The 13,832-nt window shown below is 44.0% G+C and overlaps 1 protein-coding gene across 3 annotated transcripts in view; it reads right to left on the bottom strand.

Annotated features, from left to right (window-relative positions):
* The window catches only part of CCSER2 (coiled-coil serine rich protein 2), a 223,712-nt gene that overhangs the window by 27,198 nt on the left and 182,682 nt on the right, over positions 1-13,832 (bottom strand). For 2 of the 3 annotated variants that reach the window (XM_077259308.1, XM_077259309.1), the window contains exon 10: positions 2,472-2,556. The exons of the other annotated variant lie outside the window; for it this stretch is intronic. In XM_077259308.1, the coding sequence (XP_077115423.1) occupies positions 2,472-2,556 (85 nt within the window). The remainder of the gene's footprint in view (positions 1-2,471; positions 2,557-13,832) is intronic. 3 annotated transcript variants of the gene reach the window in all.

The following is a 13,832-nucleotide window of genomic DNA, read 5'->3' as shown; positions in this document are numbered from 1 at the left end:
CGATGTATCCTAAAAGATGAGAAAAAGAGGTTAGATTATACTCACCCAGGGGCGGTCCCGGTCCGGTCCGATGGGTGCCGCGGTCCGGCGCCTCCCATCTTCATCAGATGACGTCCTCTTCTGGTCTTCACGCTGCGGCTCTGGCGTACTTTATCTGCCCTGTTGAGGGCAGAGCAAAGTACTGCAGTGCGCAGGCGCTGGGCGCCTCTGACCTTTCCCGGCGCCTGCGCACTGCAGTACTTTGCTCTGCCCTCAACAGGACAAAGTACGCCTGCGCCGGAGCCGCAGCGTGAAGACAAGAAGAGGACGTCATCCTATGAAGATGGGAGGCTCCGGACCAGACTGCGACGCCCACCGGATCGGACCGCCCACTGGATCGGACCGCCCCCCCAGGTGAGTATAATCTAACCTCTTTTTCTCATCTTTCAGGATACATCGGGGGCTTATCTACAGCATTACAGAATGCTGTAGATAAGCCCCTGATGCCGGTAGGCTTAGCTCACCCTCGATTTTGGTGGTGACAGTTTCCCTTTAAAGAAAAAATCTGTTTACATAGGACAATATGCTGCTGAAAATGATTACAATTTGGGCAAAGCAAAAAAGATCGGCAGCCTGTTAACAGCACATGATTATCAGGAAACAGGCGTTCCTAGGATCCTCTTGTCCACAATAATTGTGCAGTGTAAATGCACCTTAGGAATAGTCCTAATAAGTGATGGAGTAACTCACTGTAATTAATCAGTGGTTAATAAAGAAGGACTTTCCTACAAAGGTAATAGGAGACCGACTGCTTCAGAAGCAAATTCTGAGCAGTGTCCATATAGTGCCTCTCATGATACCTGTACAATTGCCATGTTCTAACACCAGAAAGTGAAAATCACACAAGTATTGTTTGCAGACACGTTAAATAGAACCTATGAGAAGGTTTGTAAAGTCCAAACCACCACCAGATGCTGAATTATGGTAGTTCGCATTCTAGCTAAAGGTGTCCTTATTTTCCAGAGCGAGGACAGAGGATTTGTCAACAATGTACACACCTTATACTTACTACCTTGTTGGAGTCGCAGAGGTGAAGATGATGGGGTGGTCCAACTCTAAATGACCCAATGCAGCTTAAGTGACCTTTTCTAGTTGTATTCCTCTCCTGATGGCTTACGGCTCACATGCAGTGTAGCTGGGAGTATCCTGCTTGCATACATTTGTGTACAGCACACGCACAGAAGCCACCAATCCATTAGAAGATGAATACAGTGCACGTGTGCAAATTTGGACTGGCATGTGAGTTAGTACTCTGTCCTTATAGACAGATTGGGTTGGTTTTGGGCATTGCCAACTTGACTCCCCAGAGTCTCCACCTCTTCACTTCAGCAAGGTAATTGGTACATGGAATACACGTTGATTTAAAAACATTCTTTTCCAAAAGTCTCTTTTCACTGTGGCAAGTAAGGAACAAATGAATGAATCCAAAAGTTAATAGCAGAGGTTTGAAGTGGATAATTTCTAGCGGCAAAACCATTTAAAGCACTCCTCTCATCAAAGTTTTTATCCTCTTAATATATTGCAGTCATCATATTATATAGCACTTTATACTTACAATTGCTCATTTTGCCTTTCTACCCTGATAATTATTCTCTTTTCCATTAGGTCTAAGACCTGTCGTAATTAATAACGGACTAGCTAAATCCTTCTAAGCGCTATGTAGAAACATGAAGTCAAAATTTCCTGCGTGACTCATGAGTCACCGCAAAAGTCCTTGGTAGGGGGTGGGGGGGAATGGAGCAGCTGGGTGAGGAGCTGAAGAGGAGGATGATAAATGCAGGGACAAGAGACTTCCTGTTTCTACATACAGTGGAGAAATGAGAATAACTAATTGGGTAGAAAGGCAAAATGAGCAATTGTAAGTACACAGTGCTTTATAATATGATGATTGCAATATATTATGAGGATAAAACTTTGATGGGAAGAGTGCTTGTTTAACATGCTTGGAGGCCTACTGTACACCTGTACGCAGCAAATAAATAAAGCTCAATCTTGTTGCATAAAAAATACTATGCAACTATGTAATATACATTTTTGTGTTGGAACCTCACCATTTTAAGATCTGTACTTGGTAGCAGTGAACAGATAAATTCATGGACACTAATTAAGGTTTATTCTAACGAGTCTGAAAATTTAAGATAATATTGCTGCAAGCATGTGCTAGGTCACATTGTCATATTACAGGCCCCAGAAAGGGAAGAGCAATATTAGGAAATGGCTCAGATGGTCTTGGCAAGTGATGGGTAATATACTGCTCTGTAAAGGTATACGCATTGTTTTAGCTTGTGTCAATAAAGCATTTTTGTTAGAACCAGCTGGTGTGCATCTTTTTCCATTTGGGCAGGGATGCTAGTGAGGACAGGTGCATGCACAATATTTAATAGGCAGATGTTTAGGGTCAGGAGGGATGAGTGAGGGGAGCACAGACTCACTCTGTCTGCGGTGCGGTGGACCAGTCCGAGGACTTCCCTGGTATGGGCCCTGCCAGGGTGAGAAGGAGGGAGCAGAATACCCACTCTGTGCAGAAAAAAAAGAGGGGAAATTGGATAATAAAAGTAGGAAAGGGGGAGGAAAAAGCGTCACGAAAGCCAAAATACAGAGTACCGGCTTATAATTCACTTAACAGAGCAATGTTTTAACCAGAACATAACACTTACTGAAGAAATATAACAATAGTAGAAGATTAATTCTAGGCAAAAATCATGATGCACAACAAATGTAAAGTTTAAAAGGCAACATAGAAGCATCAAAGTATTCAGCTGTAAAAGTAATCACAGGAATAATCAAAGTTCTGCTCACCCCGACCTTCTGGGTTCCATTTCTACATACCACCTTGTAAGAACATTTTATGTGCAAACCTCTAGAATTAATTAAAAAATAATTGTCTATGTCTTCTGTTTTTTTAAAACCCGAAGGACAACTCAAGCATTTATTAGGAGATAATGTATCAAACTTCTATCCTGGAGGAGTGTAGATGTTACCCAGGACATGTAGAGCGCTCATGAATGGCTTTAGTCTGGGGAGCCCACTATGCAAAAAGTAGTCTAAACAAGAGCTTCTCAAACAGGGAGACTAGCCTCACCAGTGACACTGTAGTTAGATGTTAGTGAGGCATAGACGCTGAAAGATATAACGTTAGTATGTTGTTCCACTATAAATCGTGAGGCTCAGACATCAACTTGGTTTGTTAAGGCCCATGAACCACCAGTGAATTCCTGTGGAGGTCAAGTTATCCAAGCTGTAACATGTATTCTCCAGAAGTCAAAGATGACAGCGGATTTGATAAAAACATAGCTTTTATTTAATCCATCCATAAAAAAAGGATTGCAATATCTCGGCCAAAATGGCCTTTGTCTTTTCTTTGCTTGAAAAAAAGCTATTCTGGCTGAAACATTGCAATGTGTTTTCCTTTATGTCAAGTCTCAATTATCTTGATCGGTGTAATGAGGCCCCAGCAGAAAAAGTTGGGAGAAGCCCTGGTGTTTAACAATCTGATAGAAGATTTCAAGGACTTATTTGAGTTATAGAGCATTTGTTCATAAATATATTTAAAACTAGATATGTTTAGGAATGTAGTAAAAGGGGTGTTGTCAAGTTATTAAATTGCTTTAATTAATTAGATAGCATGACAATAAGCAATATTGCATTGGGGGTTTTTTCTATCTGCTCTCATTCTCTTGCAAGGACAGCTTTTATTTTTCATAGTGTACAGCTGGTTTCCATAGAGCTTGGCCACCAGTATCGGCCCAGACCCTGGCCAAGAGTGTGCAGCTACAATCCAGTAAGCATCCCAGCCACCTCTCTCCAGCATATTGATTTCTATAAAGCAGTTAGCTGCTTACCTCCCTCTTAGCTCCTGACAAGGTACTGTTATACATTTTGTAAAATTAGCAGCCCTCAATATCACCTAAACAAAGAAAAAAGAATAAACCAGCTCACCCACAGTAGGGGCACACGGCTTGCTGAAGCACGTAACTTGTGCGGTCACACGTGTAGTACTGATGAGAAAAAGGAGATGTGTTCCAGCTTCATTGAATCCAAAAATGTATTAGAAATTACTTTTTAAAAAAACAAACAAACCATGGCAATGGCAAAAGTCACATGGCAAGATATAGTTATGATATATATATATATATACACTCACCGGCCACTTTATTAGGTACACCATGCTAGTAACGGGTTGGACCCCCTTTTGCCTTCAGAACTGCCTCAATTCTTCGTGGCATAGATTCAACAAGGTGCTGGAAGCATTCCTCAGAGATTTTGGTCCATATTGACATGATGGCATCACACAGTTGCCGCAGATTTGTCGGCTGCACATCCCAAAGATGCTCCATACAAGGCAGGATGGATCCATGCTTTCATGTTGTTTACGCCAAATTCTGACCCTACCATCCGAATGTCGCAGCAGAAATCGAGACTCATCAGACCAAGCAACGTTTTTCCAATCTTCTACTGTCCAATTTCGATGAGCTTGTACAAATTGTAGCCTCAGTTTCCTGTTCTTAGCTGAAAGGAGTGGTACCCGGTGTGGTCTTCTGCTGCTGTAGCCCATCTGCCTCAAAGTTCGACGCACTGTGCGTTCAGAGATGCTCTTAGGCCTACCTTGGTTGTAACGGGTGGCGATTTGAGTCACTGTTGCCTTTCTATCAGCTCGAACCAGTCTGCCCATTCTCCTCTGACCTCTGGCATCAACAAGGCATTTCCGCCCACAGAACTGCCGCTCACTGGATTTTTTTTCTTTTTCGGACCATTCTCTGTAAACCCTAGAGATGGTTGTGCGTGAAAATCCCAGTAGATCAGCAGTTTCTGAAATACTCAGACCAGCCCTTCTGGCACCAACAACCATGCCACGTTCAAAGGCACTCAAATCACCTTTCTTCCCCATACTGATGCTCGGTTTGAACTGCAGGAGATTGTCTTGACCATGTCTACATGCCTAAATGCACTGAGTTGCCGCCATGTGATTGGCTGATTAGAAATTAAGTGTTAACAAGAAGTTGGACAGGTGCACCTAATAAAGTGGCCAGTGAGTGTATATATATATATATATATATATATATATATATATATATATATATATATATATGTTGCCATGTGAACTTTGCCATTGCCATGGTTTTATTTAAGAAATAATTTCTAATACATTTTTGGATTTAAAGGAGCTGGAACACATCTCCTTATTCTCCTCAGTATCAACTTCTCGTACAGTAGATGTTCTACTCATAGCTCTCACTGTCCAGAGCTGTGTGGTTGTTCAAAGGCCCTGATATCGGTTTGTAAATACAGCAATAACCGTGTAGACGGAAAACAAACCATTGATTGAAAAATGTGTTGCAGCAGATCTTGCACTTCTTTATAGTTCTACTAATACAGGATTACTATTCACCAGAGCGCTCACTCCAGAAGGAGAGCCTGTCCTACAAGAAACCAGGAATTAAGTAGACTGCATAACTCTGAGCTGCTTATATGGGTTATATCCACTACTTGGACAACCCCTTCTTAAACTAAATGTTTGTCCCCAATAAAATAAATAATCTGAGCTAGCTCTGTTCCAGCAGTGTTGTCACTTGCGGTCCTGGGGCTGTGATATGATGCCGTGACAAGTGATGCCCGGTGCCCAATCAGCGCTGGCGTCACTGTCTCCGTCACTGTCTGTTCATTTCGACAGGAGGCGGAACGTGACACCAGCCCTGATTGGGCACCGACATCACCGGTCATTTCACAGCATCACAGCCTTGGGACCGCAAGTGCAGACACCACGGGAACAGAGCCGGTACGGGAGGCGAGTCTAGGTTTATTTAGTTTAAGAAGGGGTTGTCCTAGTAGTGGAGAATATTGCGATTTTTTATTTTTTTTAATTATTTTTAACCTGGGTTTTGTTGTGTATGCGTTTTCGCAGCGGAAAACCGCTGCGAAGACGCATACACAACAGGTGCACATAGCCTTGACGGGTCCGTCAGAAAAACAGGCCCAGTGCACCCGTTTTTACAAACTGCACATGATCCGTCATTTCAACATTTTGATGGATCCTGTGCAGATTGTAAAAACGAAAGTGTGAAAGATGCCTATGCCCTGTGATATCTATGAAATAATTATATCAAGCACAGGCTAAATTAGCTCATGGATACAAAACTATGTATATTTTAGAGAAGAGAATCGGAGCCTCATCCTAAAAAAAAAATAAAATAATAAAAAAATCCCCTAAACCTAACTCTTAAAGACTACAAAAACAGCACACTCCAATGCGATCTCTTTCTATATATATATCCACCACCAGCGCCCACTCCGTTAGTTATCACCACTATCTGCATTCTCAGGATGCAGAAAGTGGTGAATACATCGGTGGAAGGTGGTGCCACCGGCTCCATTTTCCACTAATCAGTATGTGAGACTGTAGACAAAATGACTTCATTTCATCCCGATGCTGCCGAGACTCAGTGCACAGGAGACAGGAGCAGAGATCCGGGGGAATGGGAGCAAAGTGAGTATGTGTTGTTGTTGTTGTTTTTTTCATGTGTATGAGATATTTGTATGTATATAGGAGGCTATGTGGGGCTCACAGTGTATATATGGAGGCTATGTGGGGGTTATACTGTATATAGGAGGCTATGTGGGGATTATACTGCATATAGAAGGCTATGTGAGGGCTCATACTGTATACAGTAGGCTATGTGGGGGCTCACTGTATATAGGAGGCTATGAGGGGGTTCATACTGTATATATGAGGCAATGTGGTGGCTCATATTGTATACAGAGAAGCTATATGGGTGTTTATAATTTATATAGGGTTCCATGTTGGGGCTTATCTTTTATATAGGAGGCAGTGTGTGGGCTCATATGGTATATAGTGGGGCTTTGTGCGAGCTCATACGGTATATAGGGGGATATCAACATATTTAGTTCTGCTCAATATTAAGTGATAAAATTAATATTAATATAAATAATTATAATATGTTAATATTAATATTGAGCAGAATTAATTTCAGTCTATTGGTTCAGCCCTCCACAACAGTCACAGGTGTCTCGTGTAGCCCCTCGGGAATATTCATTGCCCACCCCAGTTATAAGTGCACTGCGGCATCAACTCTCTGTTATACATCCTGAACACTTCCACTACCCAACAAAATCAGCTCTTGTGGCAAAAGAAGAACATGACAAAGAATGTTTTTGTCACTACTCCTCATCTAACAACACTCAATCACACCATTCTTAGCTTCAGAAGATGCCCAAACCATGGACAGCAAAAATCAGAGCCAGGCACTTCATAGAAAACATGGTTAGAAGATTTTCTCAGAGCAGCTAGATGTGATTGACAGGTCTCTCCCCTAGCTACAGATTCTAATTATACTTATAAACAAATATACTTGGTTGCAATTATGCATCCCGGCTCAGATTTTCATGCTTCCCATGGTTTAGGCAACATGAATCAATTGACAGGTTCCCTTTCAGCAGGTTTTCGAGTTATTAAAATCTATATCTATAAAAATGAGTATATGTGCGTGTGTGCGTGTGTGTGTGTGTGTGTGTAAGTATCAGCCACGCCCACTCCACATAGCCCCACCCAATGACTTTGCATCTTCCATTTCACCAGAGCTGTTTAAAAGAAGCTGAGCTGTGATTGGTTGGTGTGAGCAACAGTTTTCCCACTCCACAACATCTCAGCAGACACTGACCGGGTGGGAGAAATCTAGCATCCCGGGAACATAAGCTCCCAGCCATTGTCTGCCCCCCAGACATGACAGACATGAATCACCCCCTTCTCTATTACTGCCGCGCTCTATTGTTACCGGGGTAGAAAATCGCATCATCAGTGGCCGCACACAGAGCCGCACTGCCAGGTTACATAACAGCACATCTGCAGGAACTCCCTGCTCAGCACCACCCAGCTCGGGACTATAGGATGGAGGCTGTATGATGGGTATATGGGCACAGGACTATGGGATGGAGGATGTATGATGGGTATATGGGCACCGGACTATGGGATGGAGGATGTGTGATGGGTATATGGGCACCGGACTATGGGATGGAGGATGTGTGATGGGTATATGGGCACCGGACTATGGGATGGAGGATGTGTGATGGGTATATGGGCACCGGACTATGGGATGGAGGATGTGTGATGGTATATAGGCAGCGGACTATGGGATGGAGGATGTGTGATGGGAATATGGGCACAGGACTGTGGGATGGAGGATGTGTGATGGGTATATGGGCACCGGACTATGGGATGGAGGATGTGTGATGGGTATATGGGCACCGGACTATGGGATGTATGATGTGTATGATGGGTATATGGGCACTGGACTATGGGATGGAGGATGTGTGATGGGTATATGGGCACGGGACTATGGGATGGAGGCTGTGTGATGGGTATATGGGCACAGGACTATGGGATGGAAAATGTGTGATGGGTATATGGGCACCGGACTATGGGATGGAAAATGTGTGATCGGTATATGGGCACCGGACTATGGGATGGAAAATGTGTGATGGGTATATGGGCACCGGACTATGGGATGGAGGCTGTGTGATGGGTATATGGGCACCGGACTATGGGATGGAGGATGTGTGATGGGAATATGGGCACAGGACTGTGGGATGGAGGATGTGTGATGGGAATATGGGCACAGGACTGTGGGATGGAGGATGTGTGATGGGTATATGGGCACCGGACTATGGGATGGAGGATGTGTGATGGGTATATGGGCACCGGACTATGGGATGGAGGATGTGTGATGGGAATATGGGCACCGGACTATGGGATGGAGGATGTGTATGATGGGTATATGGGCACTGGACTATGGGATGGAGGATGTGTGATGGGTATATGGGCACGGGACTATGGGATGGAGGCTGTGTGATGGGTATATGGGCACAGGACTATGGGATGGAAAATGTGTGATGGGTATATGGGCACCGGACTATGGGATGGAGGATGTGTGATGGGTATATAGGCACCGGACTATGGGATGGAGGATGTGTGATGGGAATATGGGCACAGGACTGTGGGATGGAGGATATGTGATGGGTATATGGGCACCGGACTATGGGATGGAGGATGTGTGATGGGTATATGGGCACCGGACTGTGGGATGGAGGATGTGTGATGGGAATATGGGCACAGGACTGTGGGATGGAGGATGTGTGATGGGTATATGGGCACCGGACTATGGGATGGAGGATGTGTGATGGGTATATGGGCACCGGACTATGGGATGGAGGATGTGTGATGGGTATATGGGCACCGGACTGTGGGATGGAGGATGTGTGATGGGTATATGGGCACCGGACTGTGGGATGGAGGATGTGTGATGGGAATATGGGCACAGGACTGTGGGATGGAGGATGTGTGATGGGTATATGGGCACCGGACTATGGGATGGAGGATGTGTGATGGGTATATGGGCACCGGACTATGGGATGGAGGATGTGTGATGGGTATATGGGCACCGGACTATGGGATGGAGGATGTGTGATGGGTATATGGGCACCGGACTGTGGGATGGAGGATGTGTGATGGGTATATGGGCACCGGACTGTGGGATGGAGGATGTGTGATGGGTATATGGGCACCGGACTATGGGATGGAGGATGTGTGATGGGTATATGGGCACCGGACTATGGGATGGAGAATGTGTGATGGGTATATGGGCACCGGACTATGGGATGGAGAATGTGTGATGGGAATATGGGCACCGGACTATGGGATGGAGGATGTGTGATGGGTATATGGGCACAGGACTATGGGATGGAGGATGTGTGATGGGTATATGGGCACCGGACTATGGGATGGAGGATGTGTGATGGGTATATGGGCACCGGACTATGGGATGGAGGATGTGTGATGGGTATATGGGCACCGGACTATGGGATGGAGGATGTGTGATGGGTATATGGGCACCGGACTATGGGATGGAGGATGTGTGATGGGAATATGGGCACCGGACTATGGGATGGAGGATGTGTGATGGGAATATGGGCACCGGACTATGGGATGGAGGATGTGTGATGGGTATATGGGCACAAGACTATGGGATGGAGGATGTATGATGGGTATATGGGCACCAGACTATGGGATGGAGGATGTGTGATGGGAATATGGGCACAGGACTATGGGATGGAGGATGTGTGATGGGTATATGGGCACCGGACTATGGGATGGAGGCTGTGTGATGGGTATATGGGCACAGGACTATGGGATGGAGGATGTGTGATGGGTATATGGGTACCGGACTATGGGATGGAGGATGTGTGATGGGAATATGGGCACAGGACTGTAGGATGGAGGATGTGTGATGGGTATATGGGCACGGGACTATGAGATGGAGGCTGTGTGATGGGTATATGGGCACAGGACTATGGGATGGAGGATGTGTGATGGGTATATGGGCACCGGACTATGGGATGGAGGATGTGTGATGGGAATATGGGCACAGGACTATGGGATGGAAAATGTGTGATGGGTATATGGGCACAGGACTATGGGATGGAGGATGTGTGATGAATATATGGGCACAGGACTATGAGATGGAGGCTGTATGATGGGTATATGGACACTGGACTATGGGATGGAGGATGTGTGATGGGTATATGGGCATAGGACTATGGGATGGAGGATGTGTGATGGATATATGGGCACAGGACTATGGGATGGAGGATATGTATGATGGGTATATGGGCACGGGACTATGGGATTGAGGATATGTATGATGGTTATATGGGCATGGGACTATAGGATGGAGGATAATCATTATAATTTGTTATAACTTACCACAGTTAGTTACTATGCCCGCCTGGCTCTTCAGCTAGTTGCTAATATTTGCAAAAAAAAAAGAAAAAAAAAAAGTCTACTTAGCCCAATTTCACATCTCCATATATCTCAGCCGGAGTTCGGACAGTGATATCTGGACTGGTTGGGGGTCTCCAGACTCATACTGTGTATACCCACAAGGCTTATGAGCTCGGGTCAACAAATCTGCAGCCCATCCCTGCATTTCAGTCTTTACTCGGAACGTTATACACGGATGTATATATTTCACTACAAGTTAGGCTAAGCAAAACTATTAATTTAGTGCATCCTTTCCTCTGTATCTCTCAATTACAAGCACATGAGTTTTCTTATATCTGTGACTATTGATTAGCAAATGGGAAGTTGTGCAAGCAGAATGATGGGGCATCACGGGAAATATAGGCTAACAGGTCTGGCTTCCTGCCACACATACTGGCAATATTCTTTTTTTTTTCATGATGCTATAATTTAGGACACTAAACTTGAATTAAATGGAGACTCTTTACATAGTACTAGCTGAATAAAAAAATCAAAAGTAGAAAAACATGAAAATAAAAGGAGAATTTGCTATTTTTATAGAGCAAAACTTTAGCTCAGAAGTTGTAACAAAGAGCCAGAGCTGAAAGATTTCTAAACGATCCACAAGTCGATAATTAATGTGGATGATGCTTAGAAGACTGACAAGACTTTAAACGTGTTGGAACAAAAAAAAGAAATTAGTAGAAAAGAAAATCCGTGAGAATAAAATCTCATTGTAATGTTAAGGCAGTGAGGAACACAGAAGTTAAAAGACATCTTTCCTTATAGACACATGATAAAAATTTCTTCCAAAACTGATCTTCTATATATCTTAATCAACAAGTGACTGATATTACGGATCATTACTAACTAGAGATGAGTGAATCGATTGGCAGGATCCAACACCAACGTACCGGGAGGCCTGAGAAACGGTCTCCTATCTACATTGGCCTTGATTTTACAGCATGACACACCCAAGTTGTCTCCTACCTGATGGAATCCCACCATTTCTTTTGATTTGTATCGTTGCAGAGTAACGTATGCATGTGGTCACACAGGGCACGCTAATCAGAAGAGACACTGGCCATTCCTGCAAATCAATTCGCTCCTCTCTATAAACACAATGGATCACTTGGAACAGACCAATCAGGTATGTAATAGACAAAAATCTGTATTGTCCATTAATGTTCAAAAAGTCCAATACCTCAAAGTGTTATGGCAGATCAGGTTACAACGTACTGACCATCTTTTACAGACAGCAATACATTACTGGCTCTCCAAGCAAAACACTAACAAGGTAATCGTCTGATCGCTTGTACTATGTACAGAAATACTTAAATACTGCTGTATATAGAAAATATTCAGGGTCTTTTTTGAAGCTTAGGCACTGGCTGGGTTTCCATGGAGCACTGTATTAGAAGATGTGGGGTTTTTCAGCAGACCCCCCAGCTGCCATAACAATCCATCGGCAACCTGCAAATGCGGAGGTCAGAAGGCACTGTGAAAAAGGGTCCCCCAGTCCATGCACCAGGGCTGTGGAGTCAGAGACGTGGAGTCAGTCTCCATTTTGGTGGAGTCGGTATAAAATGGACGGACTCCAACTCCTAAAAATATATATTAAATTGGGTTCAGTGCAGGATGTGCTGTAAATGCTTTTATAAGAATTTGGGAAATGTATGAAATGTCCTATAAATGTCTGTCTGTTCCTGATCTAAGGATCTTGGCTTTTAGTTGAGACGAATCTGTGGTGCACTTTATGTACATGCTCAGGAATGACCAGTGCTGTGGGGTCGGAAGTCAGGGAAATTGCAGAGTTGGAGTAGGTGTTTTGGTTTACCATCCCGACAGCACTGCTGGGCACTAAGTGCAGCAGTCACAGATTGACAGCAGCATTTACGTGGATAAAAGCGGCCAGTGGAGCTGCCCTTGGAGGCAGATCCCAACAGTGTACCTCTGAGACTGCTGTATACGACCTCTGACGACTTGCAACATGAATCTAAGGTATATCAGAAGAAGGGTAAAGGGATTTCCATCTATAATTTTATTAACCCCATCACCTTGCTGGATTCCGCTTGGAATAGACATGCTACTTCATCTGATGGTTTCTTAGCTTTTGTAGCCTGAATCAGAGAAAATAAGTGACAAAAGATGCAACATGTGCACAGCAATATCCTTTTTACATTGCTGTGAATTATGTTCATTCTTTGTAACATTTTTATAGCGTTTTTTCAGGAGGCTTCCAGGCGAAATATGCCTGAAAAAGACGTTGTGTACACACAACCTTATAGTGATTTTCCTGTTTCACAATAAAATGGCATAAGACCAAATCAACATTGCTACCTACCGCTACACCAGCGCTGCCTCTCAGCTGATCACTACGGACATCTATCACTGTAATGTCACGTCTCAGGCATGTCACTGCTGCAGGCATTCACAAGGCTCTGGGATCATGTTGATGTGGATGGCGCAAGACCATCAAGCACAGTGTTTGGCTGCAGCGGTCACATGTTGTAGACACAAAAAAAGCGCTACAGCCATGCAAACAAAAACTGACGAAGAAGAGCGGAGGGCTATCACTGGAGTGGCAATAGCTAACTAATGCTGATCTTGCCATTTCCAAACAGTTGAAGCCATTTTGCAATAAAACCGGAGGCCTCCTTATCATATTGTAATCTGTGAGTCAAACACATTTAAACAAAACTAGGTCACATTACATCAAAGGGTAATGACGACTCCGGAGTGTGACTACAACAAATTATTCCAAAGTCTCTTTAACAAGCACTTACTAATCTTAAAGATTATCATAGCAGCTTCATATATCCATGAAAATGGCTATAACCATGGCTATTAGGATTACTTTAATTAAAAAAAGGCTTCCACGTTTTACAATGTGGCAGTAACCATTAAAGACAACAGACGGTGGGCCTGTGTCCCTCGCCTCGTAAAGAAATATATTCTTTTTTACTGCAGCACTGAAAACACA

This window comes from Ranitomeya variabilis, chromosome 4 (assembly GCF_051348905.1).
Source record: "Ranitomeya variabilis isolate aRanVar5 chromosome 4, aRanVar5.hap1, whole genome shotgun sequence".
Classification (NCBI taxonomy): Eukaryota; Metazoa; Chordata; class Amphibia; order Anura; family Dendrobatidae; genus Ranitomeya; species Ranitomeya variabilis.
This window is presented reverse-complemented; position numbering and strand designations above follow the sequence as displayed.